Source organism: Ooceraea biroi, chromosome 14 (genome assembly GCF_003672135.1).
Source record: "Ooceraea biroi isolate clonal line C1 chromosome 14, Obir_v5.4, whole genome shotgun sequence".
NCBI classification, from domain to species: Eukaryota; Metazoa; Arthropoda; class Insecta; order Hymenoptera; family Formicidae; genus Ooceraea; species Ooceraea biroi.
In genome coordinates this window covers 2,271,073-2,296,294 of record NC_039519.1, presented here as the reverse complement: position 1 = coordinate 2,296,294, position 25,222 = coordinate 2,271,073, and the positions used below count along the sequence as shown (strand labels likewise).

At 35.8% G+C, this 25,222-nt stretch overlaps 2 protein-coding genes across 17 annotated transcripts in view; one reads left to right on the top strand and one right to left on the bottom strand.

Annotated features, from left to right (window-relative positions):
- Window positions 1–21,865, bottom strand: part of LOC105286620 (syntaxin-binding protein 5) — a 32,973-nt gene extending 11,108 nt beyond the window's left edge. For 4 of the 12 annotated variants that reach the window (XR_003407446.1, XM_026975022.1, XM_026975025.1 and 1 more), the window contains exons 1-15: window positions 21,298–21,865; window positions 14,964–15,061; window positions 13,899–14,081; window positions 13,495–13,629; window positions 11,558–11,621; window positions 9,963–10,167; window positions 9,799–9,871; window positions 9,556–9,710; window positions 9,056–9,347; window positions 8,609–8,852; window positions 8,158–8,414; window positions 7,821–8,004; window positions 5,882–5,908; window positions 2,742–3,026; window positions 1,725–2,232 (exon numbers count right to left, since the gene is read on the bottom strand). Coding sequence is in view for 11 of the 12 variants with exons in the window: in XM_026975022.1 (XP_026830823.1) it covers window positions 1,725–2,232; window positions 2,742–3,026; window positions 5,882–5,908; window positions 7,821–8,004; window positions 8,158–8,414; window positions 8,609–8,852; window positions 9,056–9,347; window positions 9,556–9,710; window positions 9,799–9,871; window positions 9,963–10,167; window positions 11,558–11,621; window positions 13,495–13,629; window positions 13,899–14,081; window positions 14,964–15,061; window positions 21,298–21,417 (2,830 nt within the window). In the remaining variant the exon portion in view is untranslated. The remainder of the gene's footprint in view (window positions 1–1,724; window positions 2,233–2,741; window positions 3,027–5,881; window positions 5,909–7,820; window positions 8,005–8,157; window positions 8,415–8,608; window positions 8,853–9,055; window positions 9,348–9,555; window positions 9,711–9,798; window positions 9,872–9,962; window positions 10,168–11,557; window positions 11,622–13,494; window positions 13,630–13,898; window positions 14,082–14,963; window positions 15,062–21,297) is intronic. The other 8 variants (XM_011351677.3, XM_011351678.3, XM_026975026.1 and 5 more) reach the window with 7 other exon arrangements.
- The window catches only part of LOC109610640 (phosphatidylglycerophosphatase and protein-tyrosine phosphatase 1), a 41,200-nt gene that overhangs the window by 15,576 nt on the left and 402 nt on the right, over window positions 1–25,222 (top strand). Inside the window, exons 1-5 of one of the 5 annotated variants that reach the window (XM_026975028.1) lie at window positions 22,113–22,273; window positions 22,592–23,262; window positions 24,418–24,560; window positions 24,701–24,781; window positions 24,890–25,150. In XM_026975028.1, coding sequence (XP_026830829.1) covers window positions 22,659–23,262; window positions 24,418–24,560; window positions 24,701–24,781; window positions 24,890–25,150 — 1,089 coding nt within the window. In that variant the 5' untranslated portion in view covers window positions 22,113–22,273; window positions 22,592–22,658. The other 4 variants (XM_020034040.2, XM_011351675.2, XM_011351673.2 and 1 more) reach the window with 4 other exon arrangements.

Below are 25,222 nucleotides of genomic sequence, written 5' to 3'. Positions count from 1 at the left end.
GTCTGCACTCTTCTATTAATTTTAATTTTAATTTTAAGGCCTTTTCTTCATGATCGAAGAAACGTCGACACACTTCGAACGAACTTGATCGTAATTATCAGTGAACTTATTGACTGACCATTATATTAGACTCTACATCTCTTGTGTGTGATTAGATTTCACAGCGGTCCCTTATTCCACATAACTGGAAATTGTTACAATACAATAATAATATTCGTATATAATATTATCAACCAATTGTGTTTCAGTAAATCGATGATATTTACGATACTTTTGCTATAAACTTTTTGCAAAACCTTGCTTTGAAAAGCTATAGTCGTAAATTGTTGCCTCTTTCCTTTCTCAATATTTGATACATTGAAAATGGGCACTCAAAAAATCATATTTAAATTTAAATAAATAAATTTAAATGAACAGAGAGATAAAGATGTGTAATAATTTTATACAAGTTATCATTTTCACATTGCACATACACGCAAAGTACATGCTCTTTAAAAATATATGAAAAATATACGAAATAAATTACTACCGTTCATTTTTTCTTCATGACGGACAAGAATATATGTATCACGATATTTAAATTGCATTAAGTTAGCGTTACTACTTATTTCATCAATATGCATTGTACATGCAAGAAGTAAAGAATAAAGAATACTAATAACGAGTAACTATAAAAGTTTTTAAAAGCGAGCTATTTTATTTAATTTTATACGTGTATATGAATAAAGTATATGAATAAATCAACCAGATTTATGTGATTTATAAAATGTCAAAGGCTTGAAAAGCTATTAATGTTTCATGTTAATTAATACTCATTTGTGTTCACGTAATCCATCATTCATAATGTAGAGTTGTTCATAAGTCATGATAACGATTTTCTTGCAACAATACATGTATGTTCGAAGCTCGAAGAATTATTGTTACCTAAATATCGATTGGTTCACCTAATATTGATAATACTGATCGTTTCACATAAACCTTTGATGATGGAATGTCATGATGAGAGCCAATATTGAGTAATAATAAAATGCAAGTCGAAATCTAAGGTTTTTACGAGAAATAAAATATTCAATCTATTCATAATCAAATGTCAAACTAAACTTTTGAAACTTTCAAGTAGTTAAATGTTTTAGTATACAAAAGTAGATAACATTTAATTTTCAATTTTGAAACTTGAAGAAAGAAAGAGATTATTGATGTATTGTAACATATTTATTCTATTCGAAAGAATTTAATACATAAAGTAAGTTTATTCGATAGTTGAATAACTTACTTTAAATCAACTTATTTGTTATAATGATTTACGCAATATTGGCGAAAATGTAATTAATATGAGTTGTGTTAACGTTTCCTCTGGAAATAATTTTGAACGCATCTAAGAGCATCCTAGGCTTTATGTTAAAAAAAAAATAGGCAGAAGCACGTCCAGGACCAGCCGAGCTCTCTCTCTCTCTCTCTCTCTCACACACACACACACACACACACTCTCCCTCTTTCTCTCTATGGTTAGTCTACACCCACCACATATTCTCAGTCACAGATACAAATGCAAAGTTTCATTGTTAATTGCACCCTTCCCGATCGAGGAAAAGATCTTTCTCGATCGTTAGTAAGATTAATTACACGCACACATTCACATTTAACGTGAAAATCTAACGAAGTCAGATCTCTAAGGACACACGGACGACACATAACGCTCCTCTACGTTAAATGTAAACACTTACTGAATCTTCTTATAAGATTGCAGGTGAACGACTCGGATGTAGCGCTCTCTTCGCACCTTAGGTCACAAACGGTCGTCTCGTTTTTGGAAAATTTCAGATTTGGCACGGAGAGCAAACGGTTATCTCTCTTTGCTTGCTTGATTTTGGCGATGCGTTTCAGCCTCGGTGGTTTTAATTCGTGTTCGGGTAAAGATAAGTTCATCGGTCTCACTGCCTCGGTTTTTACACTGATATTGCTCATCGTTGTTTTCTCGTTTTCGCTTTCCGTTGGGCTTCTAGCCTCTTGGATGTCTCGCTTCCTGTCATCGATCTGGGGACTCTCACATCCCGAAGACTGATTATCCGGTGACAATGAAGACTCAGAGTCGATACTTTCGACCGGCGATAATGAACGACTCGTGCTGGCCGTTTCGCTGACATTGCAGTAAAATGTGGAAGACTTTTGATTACCAGCGTCGCTGCCTACCTGCTGGCATTGGGGTACTTGCATGAGCCCCAATGACGAGCTCTTTCGGAAACATAAAGACATTAAAGATTTAGGAAAAGAGAAGCACGTGTTGCTACCAATTATAGAAAATAATGTTCGATCTAAGCGCTCAAAGCAAATCTTTTAGCGCGGACTTTGTTTTCTGTAAACATTATAGAAGCTGTTTTTCTTGTTCCTGTTTTATAACCATGTGATTCTTCGAACGACATAAGCTAAAATATTTCTTTCGTATGTTATGGAGCTATACAAGAACATCAAGTGTTACATGTTTATATTATATATCACATTTAAAGGATACATGTACACACTAAGCAGAGAAAAAAAAGAGAGAGAAACATATGGCATAAATGGCTTTAATCTAATTTGTGTGTACAGTTGGTCAAAAGTTGCCTCGAAATAATGAAGATATTCAGCAAAAATAAAATTCAATAGTACAATAAGAAAGGTAATTTAAAATAATTGAAGTTATTGTCTTCTATCGATAACATAACAAGATAAGTAAAGCACGTATTAAAAAAACATACAAGTACCCCATTCTGAGAAGACACCAAGGACGGTGTAAAAGTATTTTTGATCTTCAGATCAACTTTGCTCAGTTGTCTCTTGAGACTAAATCCCTTCCAACCTTGACTTTTCTGACATTCGTCGCCGTTAGAAAGGTTTCCTGTTTTATTAGCTTCGCTTGTTGATTCCTCTCCGCTCGGTCTATCGTTATTGTTTCCAGTTTGACTTTCACTGCGAAGACACTGTTGCTGAGTCGAATCCGTTATCCTTGTAACTATCGCCTCGGATTCCATCACGGATTCTCGCTGACTCTGATGAATTTAACATGTTGAGCTTTGCACAATCAATCAGTTCGTAGATAAATAGAGATGACATGTACATTGGACCTAATGCTAACAGAATAGACGTAATCTAAAACTGTTTATGAAATTTCCGCGTTCGTGTTCCGTAAGTGTCCACTAATAGTGGTGTAGACTAATCCCTTATATCGTGCTATATACAGCCTGCCGTGTCTGTAAACACGTAAAGCCGAAATATATCTAAGAAGAAGCATAATGTCAAACCGAAAAGCTAATTGCAAACACATGATCACTTGTCACTTCCCAGGCTCGTGAAATTTGACAATTTTCTATCGAAGAGTGCAGACAGAGTAATAATTAATTTTCTTTTTTCTCTATGTGAATTTTATGCGAAAGTCTGTCTGCCTACAAACTAAATGCCCAAGATGCTCGTAGAAACGTAGGCCTTCGATACTTACGATATCGCTAGTCAGTGGAACATCGTAATGTGTCGTAACGTGTCGTTGTACAAATAGATATTATTTCAAGGTAATAGATATATTTTTCTTCAACATTATTCGCAATGTCAACTAAATTTTCCAGACAGGGTATTTTCGAATTATAGTATTTCTGCCAGTTATTGAATCATTATCGAACCATTGATGAATTATCAGACGCAAATTTTTAGCAATATCAAATATTATGTCATAATGTACTGTAAATGATTCATAAACGAAGAGAAATACAATAAATCATTGTCATATCTCCTTGGGTACGTATGTTACATCCTTGCTGTAAAGAATATGCTACCAATTTCATTGACACAGTTTCCTCCATAAAGAGAACATGAAATAGCAAATATTGACTCTTGGCAATATTATAATATAACTCTGTGAAAAAAGATATGTGAAATAGTCAAGTTTAATAAATATTATCTACATTTTTGTGTAAAATAAGCAAAACGAGTCAACAAAATTACATTGCCAAAGTCAAAAATTACATTGCTATATATATATGTATACCAACATTAATATTTACTAAGCATGCGAGTACATGTATGTAAAAATATTGCTGCGAGAAAACTGGATACTGGCTCCGTAAAATAATTCTACGAACAGTTGTACCACACTTCTTATTTAATAATAATTCTCACTTAACTTGTTTTAAGCATATGTGAAAAGTTAGAGATGATCTCATGTGATAAATAATGCTGTATGTAATATGCATTACATCAGTAAGATGGCAGTACGATGATGCTAACGAAGGACAAGCACATGTAGAGAAGTATACAAAATGTTATACAATACATCTATCTAATTATTTGATGAAAGTAATTCGATATTGCAAGTTTGTATGACAAATGGCAAATTTCGTTTTGCAACCAAAACGGGAGTTAAAGTATATCAATTTTCACAAAGTCACAAAATTAATTTTAGTTCATTTTAAAGTTCCACTTTGTTTTAACAAATTCAATCAGTTATTCATGAGCATTTAACTCAGGTTTGCAAGATTTAGTCACAGATTCAATAAAGCTATATTGTTAATTATCTAATTACGAAAACAATATATTCTATCTGTACTCATAACATTTGTGTATGGACATATTTTTAATCACCTGCGATATATCTCATCAATAATAGAGTAATGCTGACATTTACTGATGTGATGTACATACGTAGCTGAAACATGTTATAATTATTGTTATAAATGCACACGCGCGCGTTGTCTGTTCGTACCAACAAATTACTGTATGTCAAAGAATATCCGTGTAAAAACTGTTAAATACTGTTAAAACATATCTACAGTGATACAAAGTTTTAACTTCTAATACAATATACTACACCACAAATCAATAGTGTTAAGACATATGATATATAAATATAGTTTTTGTTACCAAATCAATATACTCAATACACATCAATCAATTTCTACTACATATGATGAGTACACATAATCATGTGTATAGAAATAAAATACATCCGTTTAAATACATATTTCGATAATAATAAGATTTCATCTTTAACTTTTCCTTAATGACATTCTCAAACATGATCCTTCTCTCTCTCCCTCTCCCTCCCCCCTCCCTCCCTCTTTCTCTCAAAAATACTTGATATTTTCTTACTTGAGTAATATCTCCAATAATGAATAGTGCTTTCTTATCTCAATGGCATTTCAAACTCAAGATTTGCCAACATACCTGATAACTTTCTGTCTTATAATACACGATACATAGAAACATAAAATTACCTGGATATTGCAAATGTTTAATATAAGATTCGTATTACATATTAACTTTTCTCATGCATTCTTTTACTGTGTATATTGATAACACTGTTTTACGAATATTGTGATAAAAGGATTACGTACAGTGTTGTAGTTTCATTCATCATATATATATATATAGTAAGGTATATACATATTACATTTATCTTTGAAAAAATAGTATTTGAAGCAATTTGATTACAAGTTATAAAGTCGATATTGATAATAACATTTATGTTTCGTATTATTATTTTTATCATTGTAACTGTAAGTCTTGTATTTACATTTTTCAAATAAAATCTATGCACATGCACAGATCCCATCAAACGTTTATGTGAGAGAACCATTGTTTATTCTTACCATGTATTAAATAACTAATATTTCTAATAATGTTTCTCTAGATCGTTTCTATTCTTTCATTTGCCCACCTGTATTCAATCACTACATTCAACACTTCATTGTCTAATTACAGATTTAATAATAAAAATCCAATGTTTTACTATTGATTTCTATCTACTCAAATAATAATAATATATAAATAATACTAATATTCTTAACAGAGCAACATTGTGCAACAACACAAGAAAACTTAACAATTGTTTCAACAGTGATATATTTGATCTTACTTGCTTCAATGGTAGACACAAAGTTAGCTAAACATTAATGTAAAATATATATGTGAGTACAACGAAAAAGACCATTCGTGTTCTTTTAAGTGTAAAGTTACAGAACAGAAAAATGTAAAAATATTTAATATTTACTATATATAATTATCAGAATCGACTTTAATAATAAATAACATTAACAACAAAATTTGTTTTTATAATACAATGTAACCTGTTAATATTTATAGCTTTTTAATTTCTTTAACGTTTTATTTCAATAGTAATTTATAGAAAAATAAGAAAACAATATTATAGATATCGTCGATAATTTATATAGAACATTTTTGGCACATGGAAAATGACAAGTTTGACCAGTAGTTGCCAATATACGAAATTATTCTTTGTGTAACTAATAATTTTGTACTAGATTTCATTAAATGTATCTTAATCAAACAAAAGTTAGAAGTTATATAAAAACAAGTTGTACAAAAAACCGTTAAAAAACCATATCGAATATATAACAAAATTATGCCCTCTAAGGTACAACTGTTCGAGTTTTCTCTTAGACATATCCGATAATTACGAATATGTTTATCATATTTTTTATAATATTATTTATAGTAATATCCAATAATACAAAATATAAAACAACAAATTGTCAGAACACGTTGTATACCTTTACTATTATGACAATTTTGTCTGTAATACATATATATGTTAAAGTCTTGAAAATATTACTATATTATATGTAAAGAGTTTTTAAAATATTTCAAAAATGCTCTAGGTATATAATACAATAAAGATTTAATATTCTACAACAATTGTAGTGTCTAACTATAAGTGTATCCCCATATAAATATTTTATTGTATTGCCAAGTAACACCTTATAACTCAAATTTAAAAGCAAACTATGTAAATGGTTTAACGTGAGCAATATTTAAAATATTCAGTGAAATAATTGTCATCTATGAGTATAGTAATAAAAATTAAATAATTAAATAAGAGAAACCGAAATGTAAAGACTAAGAACTTGCTAAAGAATACTCCATCTAATACATGTTATATTTGCACTTATATTTTATAAATAACACACTAATGTTATAATATATTATAGAAAGACAACTTGAAAGGGAATTTGACGGAATACGTTTGTTATATACTTTTTATTGATTGATCGTTTAAAGACCATTCTGATCACTTATGGAAAGATCATTTTCTCACCTGTAAGAAATTGTTGAAATATCGCAGATTCTTAATTTGGATTAAAATACCTTTACTTAAAGAGGTTTTGTTGAAATATTGTTTCTATTGTCACTATTATATCTGCTAGTAAATGAAGTACTTTACCTATTGTAACCAGCATTTGTTTTTCTTTATGATATATCGAAACATAATTCCATTATTCTTTTTTAAGAATAATGGAATTATGTAGTTATTGTGGCAAAGATTAGAACATATAAATTATGGGGAGAAGTTTCAGTCAGTTTACAGAGATTAAGATTCGTCAAAATCTAACGTGAACGGATTTGTTTGTAATTTACTACAAAGAAATTTCGAGAAATTATGCACACGCGCACATATATGCACGTATATGTGTATACGTGCACGCATACGCGTATGATGACAATTATCTTCTTCAAAACGATATCGTCGTGTCAGTAATCTATTATAGTATAACCTTTGTATAGCCGAAAATAGAATATTTTATTGAATCATGAAATATTAAACCATGATACTTTCTAAATAAGATATTTTGCATATAATCGTAACAATTAAATTATATAGACATTTTATAATCATGCAGTGAAGAATTACTGTTAACAGTTGGCGTTCAAAGAAAGCAAAATGTAAGAAGGTATAAAAAGTCTAAAAGGTCTTTCTAGACGAAGTTTCGAGTCAAGGGTAAGAGTTAGGCAACTGAAATGTATGTGGTTTTAGTAGAAAAGAAAATACAGTTTACCTGATCTGTACTCGGACTTCTCGCTTTATCTTCATTTTCTCGTTTCGAATCGTCTTGCCGTTTGGGACTGCGTAAAACACGTTGCGGATCAGATCCCCCAAGATCGCTGGTGTTTAATACGATTAACGAAATCTTCTGCACGATGTCTATTATCACTAAGCCTGATTCGTTTCCATAGGCCAATCTAAAACATTAAAACATCCCATACTATTATTTCCATTTTCGAGAATTTCCAAAAATTTATGGAAGTTGTGTACAGTAAACCGGTTACATCATTCTGATTAATAAATTCGGACACACGTTTAAGGTTTGTATTTTGCCAATTCTTTATACTCACAGGCCGTATGAAGAGTTTAAACTAAGGGATGTTATATTCTCAGGTTGTTCTCCACTAGGTGCCGTTGTTAAACAAATTAATGTCGCTTGAAAACCAGCAGCCCTTTTCTGCAAACCCGTCTTGACTTTAAGCGGATGATTAAAATCTGTGATCTTCGATTCCACATTTCCCACAGTGTTTCCGGTTGCTGGAGACTCATGATCCGGTGAATTTTCTGCTTCTCTTGATGAATCCACTGATAAGCATATTTCCAAAGTCTACAATAAAATAGCAGGACATGTCTTATTCTTTTAGAAGAGATTTTATTTATGTATTAAGTTCAGTGAACTAATATATATTGTAGTTGAAAATATTTAAACAAAAAAAGATTACAATTAATGTTTATTAATGTAATAGCATAAAAATAAATATAAAATGATATAAAATATTAGGAAACAAATAGATAACTTACCACTACTTCAGACATACTCTCAACCTTTTTAAATTTAAACAATACGACGTGTTTGCCGCTTCCTGCGATAGCTAATTTCCGACTTTCGGGACAAAGGTAAATAAGTTGAATTGCTAATGGGTCCTCTTCAGAATCTATACTATGCGTCTTAGTCTTTTCGAAAAGTTTCGCTGTCTTTAGTTTGTAAAGGATTTGTAACGTTCCCGCGGAAGCGTCCCAGAACTTTATACTGCCATCAGCGTGCCTACGGACAACACATGTAATTATAGAAATTTCAGGAATTATTAATCATCATTCAAGTTGTACTATACGACGATATGTACATGTCGACGCAATAATATGTACACATTTTAATGAAATTATAAACATTATCGTGTTAAAAAAATAAAATACCATTTATTAATAACCATTTAGTAATATGACGATACATTCGCATAATAATATTACCCAGTGAGAATAATCTCGTTATAACTGCTAGAATTGGGACTCCATTCTCCACCGGAAATAGGCCATTCTTTCTCGCTAAAACCGGTCTTCTTTTGCGATTTGGACCCAACGGAGTAAAATGCAGGTACCAAATCCGAAGGACAATCAGCGAAATACGCACAGCAGGTTACAGGAGATTCGTGAATATTCATGGGATATGGATTCTCGAAACAGGGGAATCCAGGAGTTAATAAATCTATCACAACCAAGTCATTTTGTAGTAGAACAACAACAGCATACGGATCTTGAAAATCTGAAAAATAATGATGATACTAACTAGTCGCGTTATTGTGACTGATATGACATTATCATTATACTGACGATAAATAGGCGTATTGGCATAAAAAAGGAAAGAGAGAACATTTACACTGTCAGTAATAAAGAGATCTATAATTTAAAATTTTGCAAGACAAGAAGCAATATTTATTGAAGAATTATGAAAAAAGTGTATTTTACTATACCACTGGCCCATGGGTTATCACATAGCGTCACAAAATCTATAACTGTATGTTCCATTTCGAGAACTGTAGTAGTTTTTCCCTGTATAATTGTTATACTAGGTGTTCTTCCAGTGACGTCGCACGCTAGTCCACCAGAAAATATGATATACGCTTCCCTAATAAACATTCATGTTTATCGTATACAATTACTTGATACACGTTGTACATTACTTAAAAATTAAATAACTGATATAACTATATTACCCTGATCTCGATAATTTCCATTCTACCTTCTGAATGGGTTTACATGGTTCAGGTTCGCCATTGGTAGTTTTTGCTGTAAAAGAGATATTGATTGAAGATTTTTGCCAAATATATGATATTACGATATTACGATATTGCAATCGTAACGTGAAATTGAATCTCACCGTGTGGGAATGTCACGCTTGTTGGCTTTAATTGTCGAACGGTCCAAGTCGAAAGAGAACCGTTCGTGTGACTGCACATAAACTGTTTACCTTCATGATGCCATGTTATGGATTTCAACTGTTCATCCGTTTGACACCTGTAGTCAGCAGTTTTGCTTTTCAAGTCCCACAGAACAATTTGCCCTGTCTGATACCCTATAAGTATCTGAAAGCAAAGTATCCGTGCATGTGAAAGGCACATATTATCGATAAAACGTATTTCCTTGAAACAAGAGAGAAACGTGAATATATATGCATATAGGTGACAAATGTGTATTCTCTTACAATATTTCGATTCTCTGTGTATCACAACATGTGTATGCACTTGGCTCGTATTAGATATCAAAATGTAGTGAGCGATGCTTTCTACAAGATTTGTGCAAAGAGCACAAATAAAAGTCAGATCGTACTATGATTGCGCATGATATCGATTATTGATCGCCGAAGAAACAAACAAACCAAATGGACAAAGATTTTTATAATTGAGCACAAAACGGATCGTAGACACAGATTTTATGCATGTACTATCCGCTCAACAAGATTTATGCAAGGACGCGTAATATTACGCAAAACGCAATTTAACAAGTTATTGATTATTATTATTGTACCAATAGTATTATATATAAAGAACATGTATTTTCCATTACGAGATTAAGAGAGATTAAGCGTAGAAAAATTAATTTCTTTCATTAGACGTCGCTGTATTGTAATCATATATTTCAATGAAGTTTTATTTAGCGTAATTATTAACTGAAAACAATGCTGCAAAATGATGCTTTGATGGCACAAGTAGAGACGAAGAAATCAATCTAATTGACAATTGAGATATTATTTAAAATTGAAGATTTATCGTCTTAATTCATTTTTCTATACCGATTTAAACACTCTGTATAACGTTTCTATAATAAATAACTTGTTAGAAATAGTCGTAATAGAAATGGACAAATTGTTTCTTTGCACAGTTATCAACATCAAGAATAGAGGAAAGTTGTATCCCGAACACTCGAACACTCCTCACACACCCATGACTTCACAGTTAGTAGATAAATACACACAAGGTATATATATTTGCATAAAGTTTGTAACAGGATTCCGTTGTACTAACAATGTGAACTCATATAAATATGTGTAAAAAGATGAGTGATTATGATCGTCGTAATATGACTTTCATATCGACTTGTAAAACCAATTAAAATTCGTCTTCAACTAGATACGACATCGACATGATGATCGTAGATGATCGGTTTCAGAGTATTTCACAACACGGATTTCCTTTCTTTCATAATGAAATTTTTGATTCGGTTTTGTACACAACAGTGATAGCATGCACGCATGCATACATACAACATGCAAGCACACACTTGCACTTATTTACTTGGATCTGGACAAGTAATACAAGTTTGTAAAACATGTTGAATAACCAATATCGCGCCAATATCGCGCAACTCTTTTTTTCTCCTTTATGCGTCACGGTAAAATTGAGTAATGTCAATCATGAAATTATGATAGGGATGGAATAATAATGCAAAAAAAAACGTACTCAAAAACGCGCGTACCTTGCTCAAATCTAAAGGATTATCACTCAAGTGTACTACAGCACCAGGATGGGTCTTTCTAGATCTGAAAAATATATTTATATATTTATATATGTATATACATACACATGTATAACAAAGATTATTATTCTTGCGTTATTGTGAAACATGTATAAAACGCTCGTGTGCAGGCTTTAATCATTATGTTTTATTGCAGATTTATTTCACGCGTGACATTATAGTTCAACTTAGGATATTATGTTATATTTATTTGATGTGCCGATTGTGATGATATCTTTGTATATCCAGCATTACGGCACCATGTTATGTTTTATGTAATGTAATGAGGAAATTAACTGATTAGTAGAAGAAAAATAAGTAACAAAGCATTCCTAAGAATAATTATGTGTGATAAGTCGTTTTATAACAGCGTACAAGACTCCATCATGTACAATCTCGATAAAGCAAATGTAGAGATATCAATAAGTTTTGTCAGTAGTAATAAATTTTAAGAAAATTAAAAGATTTGCTTACATAACTTAGTTAAAGTGTCTCGCTATTGGGAATTATTCGCATAACTAATTAGTATACACCAATCTGACGACATATTTATTCATCGATTAAAATACATTTCGTGTGGCAAACCCTATCGGAAAAGAAATATATATATATGTATATATATGTATACTGATACAAATTAGCCAATATTTCTTGATATGACCTTTAGACAATTTTTAAGTGGACCAATTTCTGCAAATTGATTATTGATATAATCCATAATTTATAGCTTATCAACGAAACATTAAATCCCAATGGTGGTACACTTATAATGAGCACCCTTATACCATCACTGCCGCATTCACATCTATATGTCTACGATCAGGCATAATAAAAAACTACAAGTCTTCGACTCTTGTCCCTTTCAGTGTTAAGAAAAACTGTAATACTAATGTAAGCTTATTGGAGATAAACAAATTTTCCGAATGTAATCCGGTTATCAAAAATTTAGTTGGCCCATACATTCACACATTTAGGACACAATCTTTAACGACACATTCGTTACAAGAATTAATGGAAACGGGATCTGAAAATATATTTCACTCATCTTTTTGAAAATATTTAAGACTTGTTCAATAAATTTAATGAGTAAACGCTCTCTGTTCAAATGCTATGAGTGATGCATACTTTTTTAAATCTTTTTAGACGAATTTCTCTATTATCATTTTGTATCAACCATAAGTTTTATTAGAAATAAGCTTTAAAAAAAATGACATACGAATATATTTGTCTCTCTTCTCATATCGAATCATCTATACTAATCATAGCTAAGGAATTATAATTTATAAATATAGTTTTTATAATTATAGTTTATAAAATATGTCAAAAAGATTAAAGAAAGTATGCGCAAAAGCACCCAGTATACGTATATTTGATGCAGTAGAAACTTAAATGCCGATAATTGTAATATAATTTTAAAATAAATGTTGTATCGTGTACGCTATCTACTATTTCTTTTAAATCTTTATGTTTCTTTATGTTTCTCCGAACTATATATATATATATATATGTATATAGTAGAAATTAAAACGATATCTTTACATGACTAGACAAATGTTTCATAACTTTGCGATATATCATATTATTGTACATTATATTCAGTTCTCTCGTTACTGAAATTAATTAATTAATATTAAACAGCGATTTATTTCACTTACCTTTTTACGCTCCAATAAAAATTTTAAACACATTTGTATATTTGAAATTAATGAAATTGATGAGAAATTATGAAGAGAGATTGGCATATGGAATTCATCATACGCTTCACGTATGTCAACGTGATGATTGTTTCGATCGTATCGATTTTTGTACAGATATACCGATAAATATACACGTTGTTACTTGACGGTTGCTTATTGTTCTTTCTTTCGAATAGCTTTCGAAAAAATTCATATACTTACACTTCAATAGCCTTGTTCCAATTAATTACATATCCGGATAGAACGAATGTTTCGATATGTAATATGTGAATATTTCCTCGCTCCGTTCCGACGTACAGCCATTTACTTTGTAGCGGTAGGTGAATGCAAGTGATTCTGTCAAATATAAGTCGTACGATTAACGTCTGCTATTAAAATTATTGTATTAAAAAACACATTCGTTAATACTGATCCAAGTGCTCGCGAAATCAAACATTTACTTATACACGTACTTTATATTCATATACACATACGTATATATTATACGAACAACAAATTACAACTTGTGCGAAACTTTATACATCACATGTAACAAAATATTATAACGTACAAGGCACATAATCGGGAGGAAAAGTAATACCGCATATTACGTATTAGCAACTGACCTGTCTCTTTGAAACTTGAGGCTCTGCACCACTTGCGGTATTTTTTGACGAAAGTTCCATAAATGCAAAGTGTCATCCGCCGTGGCGGACACCAATGCTCCTTCGTTGATCAAAAACTGTAATTGCAGGACTGCCGCGCATTCCTCATGCTTAACGTGCGTATCTACGCCCGGACTACCCAGACTATTTTTATGGCATTAGATTAATTCAGAAAAATACAAATCTATATCTTACTAAACATATCAAATACGTAATAAATCCATAATATTTGTAATCCCGTACATTTATAATAAAAAATACGCATTCTTTGAATTTTTATTGGTATTAAAAAAAAATCGTGTACGAAATATCAGGAGGCAAAGATCCGATGAAATAAGAATCTTTTCATCACGCGAAGAAAATTCTCTCTCTTTCTGATTCATTAATTTTCATGTCCAGAGAAAGATCTAATGATGACGAGAAATAAAAGTTTCTACATCGGAATTGGCAGTGGCGCCTAAAACTCTTCCATTTATAGAGATCGCGTTCATCGCGGTAACTAGTATGCCCACCGAACTGCGATGAGCATCTATTGCTGCTATACTTTGGTCACGATAGATCAATGAAGTCATTGACGTGTAAAAACACACGGTCGAAGAACCACGAACCGACGTGTAATTAATCCGCTAAAATTGTACCCGTTGACTCCCGAAATTTTTTAGGGTACTGTAAAAGCGATAAGCGCGGATACAGTTATAGTTTTTACCTTCCGTCACACGCGCGCGCGCGCACACACACACGCACACATAATGGAAAATTTGCAATAATCCCTCCATGAACATGGAATTACGAGGCATTAAAAGAACGAGACAGACTCGATATTGTATAGAAGTATATAGCGCAAAGAGAAAGTTGCATAAAGATAAAAAACGAAAATGAAAAAAAAACAGAAAAGATAAAAGAGTCTAACTTGTTGCATCTTTTAAATCCTAGCAATTTTCCTTCCTATAGTCAGAAGAGAAAAAGATAGACACAAGACTCTTAATTACGAGATGCCACCGTATTAACGATAACGTCAAAGGATACATCCTGAGGGATCCTGATTTAGTGCCAATAGCTAGGAGCCTTTGAACTGGGTCGAATGCCAACGCTGTCGGTTGATGCGGGAAGCCGTGTCTGAATGTCTGCAACATAAAAGGCGTCCGTTTCATGCCATCTTTCCCGCTTTAGTCGCTTGGAAGACTATTCATCCCCGCAAGGGGTTGCGGAGATGTATCAAGCGGGGGACAGTATTGTTTCACAGACTCCTATTGTGTATCTCGTGGACAACGCATGGCTACTGTTAATTCTATACCTCTGTTGCCCGATACGTAAATGTTAGTGATACGTATTGTTCGTTGCAGGTATTTAAAGTCGGTTTCATCGGGCATCATCCTGGTTTCCAATAAAGTGCTCGTTCATTAGGAAGGATTGCGGTCGAAGACGAGAACAAGGGTGCATTTTTCCGAAATCTCCCGTTGTTTCAGAAATTCATTACAATTCATTCATTTGATCAGGGAGTAAGTATTTCTATCCGTCTTTTAGATGAAATTAATGTCTGCGCGCGTAAAACAACGCCACGCCACATGTACGATGCCAACACGTTGATATCTGTGAGGACATTTGTCGACGCTGCCGAGTCTCTCGCGCAAGGTACTTATCTTAAAAGCAGTTCACTTTACCGTTTTACAAAGCGGTGGATGAAGTAATCTCGTGAAATAGAAGACGCGCTTTGCTACAGTGCTTTCCGCAAACTCGCTCGAACGATCCAACTTTGTCGCGATACATCAACTCGCTCGTCTAAGAAAAGACCTTTCACAAAAAGGAGCCCGATAGATGGATCCGATCGGGAAAGAGTGTCGCTCGGGTTAACCGCGAACGCGACCGGTTGAAGAGGAGGAGAGCGTACGTGGAGGCGGCGGCGGATATATGCTTCAAGATCGATTTTGGTGCAGCACGGGACTCCACCACCGCTTTTCGCTGTGGTGAAAACTGCCCTCGTTCCATTTCACCGGCCGCCGGGGAAGTAGGTTAAAATACGGGGATACGAAAGTTACGAGCGCCCACAGGAGCACCTGCCCTATCCCCATTCTCCGATTTCGCGTCCCCCGGGGGCTCTCCCACGCGCAATTTTCGCTGGGCCAGTTAACCGGACCGCCGGCTATTCATTGTCAGAACCGCAAGATGCTCCCAACCCGAGAAACACCGTATCGGGATAAAGAGATGACAACGAGTATTAGAAACGGCTCTCTTTCCAGTAACTCCCAACGTAACGTGTGTAGCATCTTTATCAGTACATTCAATACACTATTTACGGTAATCGCGACATGTCGTTCGATACGTCCGATACAATTGGAGTTTACATGGACAACATGGGATTTTGAGACAACAAGATTTTCTTCCCGTCATCTTGTCCGAATGCTCCGTTACCGTAGGTTTCTCCGTGCGACGCGACGTGCAAAATCACACCGGCCAGACAGATTGCTCCTCGCTACAATGCGAGAATGGTAATCGATTCGGGAGCTCCAAACTCTACCAAGTTTTTAATCTTGTAAACTTGACGTGAAGGATGAGGTGATTCGTCGTGTGTATTGTTTCACGTGGGTATACTGATCATAGCGATTGAAAAACAAGATATTTTACATTCAACGAATTCTCATTTGATCCGCGATTTAATCTGTATCGATTTTGTCAAAACATTTTGTAAAAATTTCATATCTCTGCATTTTGGGAGGAAATTTCAATTAAATGTCAAGTATCGAGCGTAAAGTTTTTCCATTTTTACGAACGCAATTTCGCGTAGGAATTAATCGGTTTACACATCGCGATGAGTTTGGATTATCAGCCAGAAAGCGTTTTGTTCGATCGTATTCGTGTTGTGTGACGTGTTGCGTGACGATTGTATCGTAATTTGTAGCGGTCGTTTACAGTTTATCCTGCGGATACCGCAACACCGATCAACACTGCGACTTTGATTTCTTTTCTCGACAGCTGAGAGAGTTAAGAGGTGAAGAAATGTGGAAACGATTCCAGAAAACGGCTGTGAATCGCGAAAATTCACTACGGAGAAAACGAAAATGCGGAAAATTTTTCGGAAAACCGAGTGCTTGACGCATTGATTTCCAATCACGCGAGCGATCATCGATCTTTCTTCACGTAAATACTTTTTTTCATTATTGGCCTGCGTGTTAGCACGTCATAAACTCTTTTAAGCATTAACATTGTTCTCCGTTAAGGCGGGAGCACAGACTTTGGCATAAGCGCATAAACAGATACATAAGGAATTCGATTGGTCTATAATAGGGCTCGCTATTATACGTTTAAACGGAAACACGTTTACACGTATAATTAGCATATCCGTTCATTAGAAACGTTTTCCCGAATATACGTGTTTTAAGGTATTATACGTATAAACGGAAAACGTTTACACGTATATTAAACGTTTATCTCTTTATAATCGCGCCTTACGTACAAACATTTTTCTCCACCTCTTATTTTTAATTTCATTGGCTCGTCATTGGCTTGTTATTGACGTTACACCAAGTCGACGACGACGACGACGACGACGTTACACCACGAGGATAACACAAGCTGAAATTGGTTGCATGTAGTCGATTACCGCATAATTTCAAGTTATTGACCTTCGAAGACTACTTCACATCTTCGAAGCTTCGATCCTTAATTCGTATAATAAACGTATAATAATCGTATAATAAACGTTTAAACGTTTTTCTGGAAATAAGTGTAAACGGATAAACGTTTAACGTTTACACGTATATTCGATAAACAAAATAAAATCAGAGCCCTAGTCTATAAGCATGTGCATAAGGAAATGGACCAATCAAATTCCTTATGCATCTGTTTATGCGCTTATGCCAAAGTCTGTGCTCCCGCCTTTAATGTCCGCAATTTGGATCGCTACTCGTTGAAACGGCAATTTGCTCGGCCTTGAACGCACGTCGATTGTTCGCGCGTTGTCTTCGAGATGCGGCAAGGGTGTGCATAATAGGACAAGGACAAAATTGATGTTTGGTTTGGTCCAGGAGTTATAGGACAATGCGCGCATGTAGGAGATACAGCGAAATGATAGATGCGGCGATACGTACGGCGAGTAGCCACGGAGCACATCACGGCTCAATATCAAGGTTGCTATCAATTTTTCGCTAGTGAAAACTAACTTTAGCGCGCGTGCGTCAGCTTTTATTCTGCTTGTTCTAGGCCGCTTTTTTCCTATAACATATAGAACGATATGGAATAAAGGGGATGGTCATTCGGAAACCGTAGCGATATCTTTGAAACGGATATTATAAATGCTCGTTCAATCAGTAGTAGAAAAAGAAACGATCGCTCATGATCCGTGAATTTTATCCATCATGAAACACGAAATTGCAGTGAGAAGTGCGCGGGAATCTCCGGTCACTGGAAAGTTTCAGCGGAGAAAATTAACTAGTGCATTCGCTCTCGATTTTTCCTCTCGATCTCGATCAATTTAGTTTTCAGCCAGGTCGCACTCTGATGAATCGCATGAATCGTATAAGGAAACATAACGGAAGAAGCCGTTGATTGTAATGAAAAAGTATATAACATATCCATCCAATTCGAGCCAATGATGGAAAATGAAAAGATGTTGCACGGTGCGCGAGCTCAAATTTATTCATTTCTGCATTCTCTGTTGTACCAGTGGTAGCGCAGCTGCGGAGCCAGGGGCCATTATTTCCGTCCTGCTGACAGATTCAGATACGCGCGTGCTCAAATGAATGTACGTCGCGACGTAATTTCTAATTTCTCCTAAGGTTCCCGCAGTTTTTCCGGTTTTTTTTCCTCTTTGCATGTCAAGTGAATAATTACTATTTTATGTCTACGTTCATTTCACGGAGGATTATACGGCCGTAAAAAAAACCATACGATAAATGATTCAAACAATGTATCTTTTAACGCGTAGAAAAATTCACGTGTACCGTAGAAATTGATATAGCGCCTTTGCTGTAATTCACAGTATTCTTATCGCGGCATATTCCTCTAGGTTTTCAAATCAGATATCTATCTGTATTGAATTGCGAGATCACTGTTTACAAAATACGTTGCAGCATTGGCGATTCTGGATACCTTGCACAATGTGCAATTTCTTATTGGCAATATCATTTATAGTTACAAAGCGAGAGCGTGAGCGAGAGAGCACGGGTCATCGTAACTTCCAGTTTATTGACAGATCTGTCATACGTGTCTCCTATAAATTGCCTTTATTGGAGGTACAACTGATACCTCCCTGTATTCCATCACCTGCAGAATTCACTTACAAATAGTCCATAACAATCAATTTTAATTATCACAAGTTCACGCGGTGCAATATCTCTTTAACATAGTGAACGTTAAGTTGCAAAAGTACAAATAACATTGCAATTTTGCGAATGGTGAGTTCTCAGCAAGAATTTTCTCCGCGTGCGGCATACCGATTCTGGAACCTATTACGTCAACCGAAATTCCAAGTCAACATTCCAAATATTCATTTCTTCAAATCTACGATCAATATATACCATGTAATATATCCATCGGATGTTTTCAAATGAACTAGCGTTGTTTCGAAATTTGCACGGTGTACTATGCTGTGCATGCAAATGCCACGTCGGCTGATAAACCGCGATATCTGGGATAAACCGTCAGCAATAACGCCGTGCGTACAGCGTACAGCGTTCTTCTTGAGGAAAAACGTGCCGAGTTTTTCTTTTTGTTTAATATTATACTCTGAATATGTTGGAGCAAGGAAAGAAATATTCGATAGGAATAGATTTATTCTCCGGTAAATTCAAGATATTTTAATATGTGCAGTAATATGAAAAGAAATCCCTATCTGAATTTGTTGTACATGAATGTAATTTTTGTACATGTCAAAATATAACGAAAATATTAATTGATAACGCGACGCGAGACGCGAGAGCAGTGTAAAAGCGAGAAAAATGAGATAATACCAGTGACTATGATAATCATTACGCATCGAGCGATGATTTCAGCAAAGACAAATGTGCAAAATGTGAAGGGGACCGTGCGACGCGCCAAGTTCGTGACTTGACATGAAAATTGCAATCGTGACCTTGTTTAACGATGTAATTTAAAAATATCTTTAGACAAATCGATCTTTGAAGATACAGTCACGCTAAATTACTGAAACAAGATCTAAAAGATATCAGCTCGAATGAGCAGTTTTCAGCCTCGAGAACAATTCCTCGATGGCGTGATGGAGATTTCGCGGACGACTCGATTAAGATCGCTCTTTAGATTCAATACTCGGAAAAATCGCGAAGTAAGGAAAGAGCTCGTGCTCGACAAATTGAAATCGATCGTTCAAGAAAATGAAGCACGCGTAGCGCGGAGCTAATCGCAAAACATTTCTAATCAGCAGTGCGCGCTGTAATAATAATCGCGCATCGTTATCTGTTCCTGAACCGCGAACGGATATTCCCATAAACGTGTATATCCGGATCGCGATAGTCGATATCAACATCGTAACCGACGGTTACGAGCGACTCGAGCTCGAGTAAATGGCTAGGACAGTTTTGGCGCACGAACTTGACAGGCTCGATACGATATACGACGTTGGCGTATATCGACAACTACCGGGATACGTTCTCTTCGGCTTATATACTCCAACTAAGCATGAGGCTCTTGTGCTTGTACGAGGTGAGTACACTGGCAGGTTTACAAGCCTTTACAAGCCTTGCCTTCCTTCAGCCGAGTAAACGAATCAATCCCGAAGCGCCGCGATCTCGGAATTATTTAGCATCCTGACTCTGTGGATCGTGGAATATACCATTCAAGTATACAGGCACTGTATACAGGCAAATCTTTTCATCGAAAATTCCCAGATTAATTAAATGAGAGGCGGCTTATACAAAAGAAATTCAGAGGAAAGCTCAAACTCAATTCGAGACGAAATCTTTCGAGAAAGTAGCTTTCACTCAACGGTCCTTCAGATGCTCCACGTAGAACAGCGAAAAGCGAATTTAAGCATTCGAGTTTTCTTTCATTAACGATCAGAGTAAGCTGAGCTGTAATCGATATCGATTCTTCTTCTTTCTTCTGTCATTGATCATCATGTGACGTAATCAGACACAAGTCTGATCAAAACCGACACTATCTACTTGTACCAGTGGTGTGCTGTCTTTCGTCATCGAAAGCGACATAAATTGCTTGAATAGATTAGAGTTAGAAAATTATTTAAAAAAAAAAACAAGGGGAAGAGAAAGAGGAGTTTCCGACTTTTGAGCAAGAAATCTGCGAAAAATAGCAAACGATGAATTATCGACAGGTCCACTTTAGGTAGGGTGGACGGGGGTACTAGATATACACACACACTCTCTCTCTCTCTCTCTCTCTCGGTACTGACCTTCTTCACTTGAAAGTGCTCCGGCCTCAGGTTCTCGACGATCTCCTGGTCGGGCTTGACGGGCTGCGGGACCGACGACCGGAACCCATCGAGGACACCCTTGATCGTGAACTTCTTCATCGCGTCTGCCAAATGGGGTCGAGACTACTCAGAGGGGGGGATCACATGTGCAATCGCGCCGTTCGTCCGTCCGTCCGTCCGTTTCGCGTTTACGAGAAAATCAACGGTCGGGATTTAAGGATTAGGCTATCGTGCTTTCTCGGCTCGAGCTCAAGCTCGTTCACGGAAATCCGATGACATGTTCACCCTTTCGGCGCGATCGACTCTTTCCTTCTCTCTTTCTCTCGCAGTAACCATCTACATTTTGGCCATACGTGTCAACGGCGGACGTGTCAACACGGAGCTGTCGCCGAGCCTCGGTAAACGGTAAAATGCGCGACGTGCGCTCCGCGTCGCGCACCAGTTTCGTCGCATACAAGCAGAGAAATCGCGTAAGCGAGATCGCGCACGACGACGCAACGAGATCGTCGGCTCTCGTGCTAACGTTTTTTTACGCCGTACGCCGTACGCGAACGCGACCGAGACGTGGCGAGAATTGTTTTCGTCGTTGACGGCAATGCGGTGTTGTTTAATCGCGCCAGGATCAATAACTGGCAACAGGCTCATGTGGACTTTCGCACGGCCGCGAGCGCGAGTTGCGCAAGCGTCACGCCGAGCTCGCGTACTGGAGCCGCCCGCGCACGGCGCAGCTGCGTTCGATTATAAAGCTGCGTCCACGGTGACCGTGACGGTACGATTGGACCGGACCGGTTCGGGCGCCGCCGTTGCGAACCGGCTTAAGCCGCCTTCCTAAAATGTGCGCGTGAGCCGCGAATGCGTGAACAGCTTGATATTTAATATTGGTCAAACGCATTATTCAAGCGCATCAAATGATTAAAAAATATAATTCAAAGTTTAAGTCGTTTTACAAAAGCATGTTAGTATTTTCATGGAAATTTACCATTACATAACTGATCTAGCCGGCGGCTAGCCTAACCTAACCCCAACGGCCAACGCTGCAATCAACGCTGTATTTGTCTCGTGAACTTGTGTTCGAATTGTATAAATTGTTACATGTGTACACTGATAATAATCTAATTTACCAATCGCACTTTAACCTGCCAGAAATTGTCATGTTTCTTAGGTATCTCCCTACACTGCACGGAACACAGATTATTATCGTATATTTTTATTGCTTTTGTCACAACAGTGACAACATGAGATTTTCTTAATTCTTATCATGTTGACATTTTAGAATCTAAAACTGACGACGCATAATCATATTTGAAGAAGTAGCAAGTATACATGAAAGCTGCAGCATCATGTCACGCACAGGAGGTAAAGTAGTCGCTAATTTGCGGGATAAATTTGTGTTACACGACAAGATACGATGGTTCCCTGGGCATATGACGAAAGGTTTGAGGCAGATGCAACAACAGCTGAAAAATATCGATTGCATTCTGGAGGTTCATGACGCACGAGTACCGGTCTCTGGACGTTACGCGGACTATAGCAGGAGTCTGACAAGCCTGAAGCCGCATATACTTGTATTGAGTAAAAATGATTTAGCCGATGCAAAATATTCAGAGAGCGTAATCTCTGCGTTGAACAGAGAAGGGCTGTCTAATGTAATCTTCACGAATCTTAAAGATCAATCCTGCAAAAACATGAGAAAGATCTTACCTTTAGCCAAGAAATTGATCAAGACTTCAAATCGTTATAACAGAATGCAGGAGGAATCGTATTCCATGATGGTGATCGGTGTACCCAATGTTGGAAAGTCCTCTCTGATTAATCGCTTGAGAAGCAATCACCTTGGTCTGAGTAAAGCTACTCACGTTGGTGCGGTGGCTGGTATTACGCGATCCGTATTAACTCGTATAAAGATATCGGAAGATCCAACGATATATCTACTCGATACACCGGGCATCCTAATTCCTACCATCCAAGACGTCCATACTGGCCTCAAACTGGCGCTGGTGGGATGTATGCAGGATCACGTAGTAGGATCGCACACACTCGCAGATTATCTGCTTTTCTGGCTAAATGGGAACGAGCGATTTGAATACGTGGACAAGCTGGGCTTGCAAGAACCAAACGATGACGTGATGCAGCTGCTTGTATATATTGCCGCAAAGTTGGGAAGGACTGTAAAGTTAAAAGGCTACGATGGGCGAGTGAACGTACAACCAGATTTGCAATTTGCCGCGGACTATTTTGTCAGTTTGTTTAGGAAAGGAGAGCTAGGGTCCTATTGTTTAGATGCAGATTCACTGGAAACGAATCTAACGTCGCAAAACTGCGACGCTAGATTAGCTTAATGATAATTGTATGTAAATACATTTGTTGTGACATTAATTAGTTTAGGATAATGTTTAACATTGATGAAATATAAAATTAAAGAAATATCTTTAACTCTTGTATGCTATATCTTATACGTCTGATTGAATTACCTTGAATATGAGAAATTATAAACTTGTAAAGAGTTATCTCTCTATTGTCATGCTTCGCTTCTTCTCAAACATGCAAACGTGATATTGTAACTTTGAAACATTCGTCCTTTAAGCATATCCTATTTTACATACATGTTTTATATTCCACGTAAAATATGTTTGTATTTATATATAGACACTTTGAAAACACTCGTACAGAATACCGGTCGAAAGAGTACACCGCTACATTGACTAGTTTGCATCCACGGCATTCCCCACCATCATCCAATTCACAGTTTCCTATTACACTGCGCGCAAGTGGGTCATCAGCCGCGTATGAACTTATTTCTGCTGGAGAAAGTTCTCTTCCATACTACTGTTCCTTCGAGATAGTCGTAATCACATCGTGTCAGAAAAAAGCGAAGACATTAAATATTAAATTAAAAATCAATTTATATTATTTATTTACGATAATCATTAATTATCCAAGAAATCGGTTTTTATCGGCTTTTTTGTTGTACGTGTTGCTCGGCTAGAAATTTTAAGTGTTGAAACGTGCGACCTTTGCTATGTCTTTTAAACAAGCTAGCCATCCGAATTAACATTCCAATTATTGGACTAACATTATTTTACCGATTTAATTTTGTAGCAAAAATGTTTGCAAGAGTAACGTTTTACCCAACCTTGTTGTACAACATTGTTATGGAAAGAGTCACGACGCGAAATTGGTACGACAGGATAGACGAGACAGTCGTATTAGGCGCCTTACCGTTTCGATGGACGACAAAGCAGGTATGTTTTTATTTATTAAACTTGTTTCATATGATCCGGTTCGATTTTTCATCGATTGTTATAATAGAAATAATCAGATGTCATGTAATTACATCAGATGTAACATACATTTTTTATCTTTTATAATACTTTTATTTCAGTTAATCGAGGAAGAAAATATCAAAGCTGTTGTCTCCATGAACGAAGATTACGAACTATCTTCATTATCTAATACGGAAAAGGTGCGTGGTAGTAAAAACTTGAGTTTTGAAAGTAAATTGTTATATGTATATTGAATAGAAGCAGTTTTATATCTGGATTAATGATATCACGTCATTTTCCTTCATCAGGAATGGCATGAAAACAATGTAGAATTTCTGCAATTGTCCACAACGGACATCTTTGAAGCACCTTGTCAAGAAAAGCTGGAGAATGGCGTAAATTTTATTAATAAATTCCGCGGCGTATCGAAAACTGGACCTAGAACTGGAACTAGAAAACTGGATGACTCTAGTAATATTGATAGTACTGATCAATCTGGTACTGTTTATGTTCATTGTAAAGCAGGAAGAACAAGAAGCGCAACATTGGTCGCATGCTACTTGATGATGGTAAGATTATCCGATATGGTTTACACGTAAAACTAAAAATGCTCGAGTCAGCAATAGTGAAATTATTTTTGT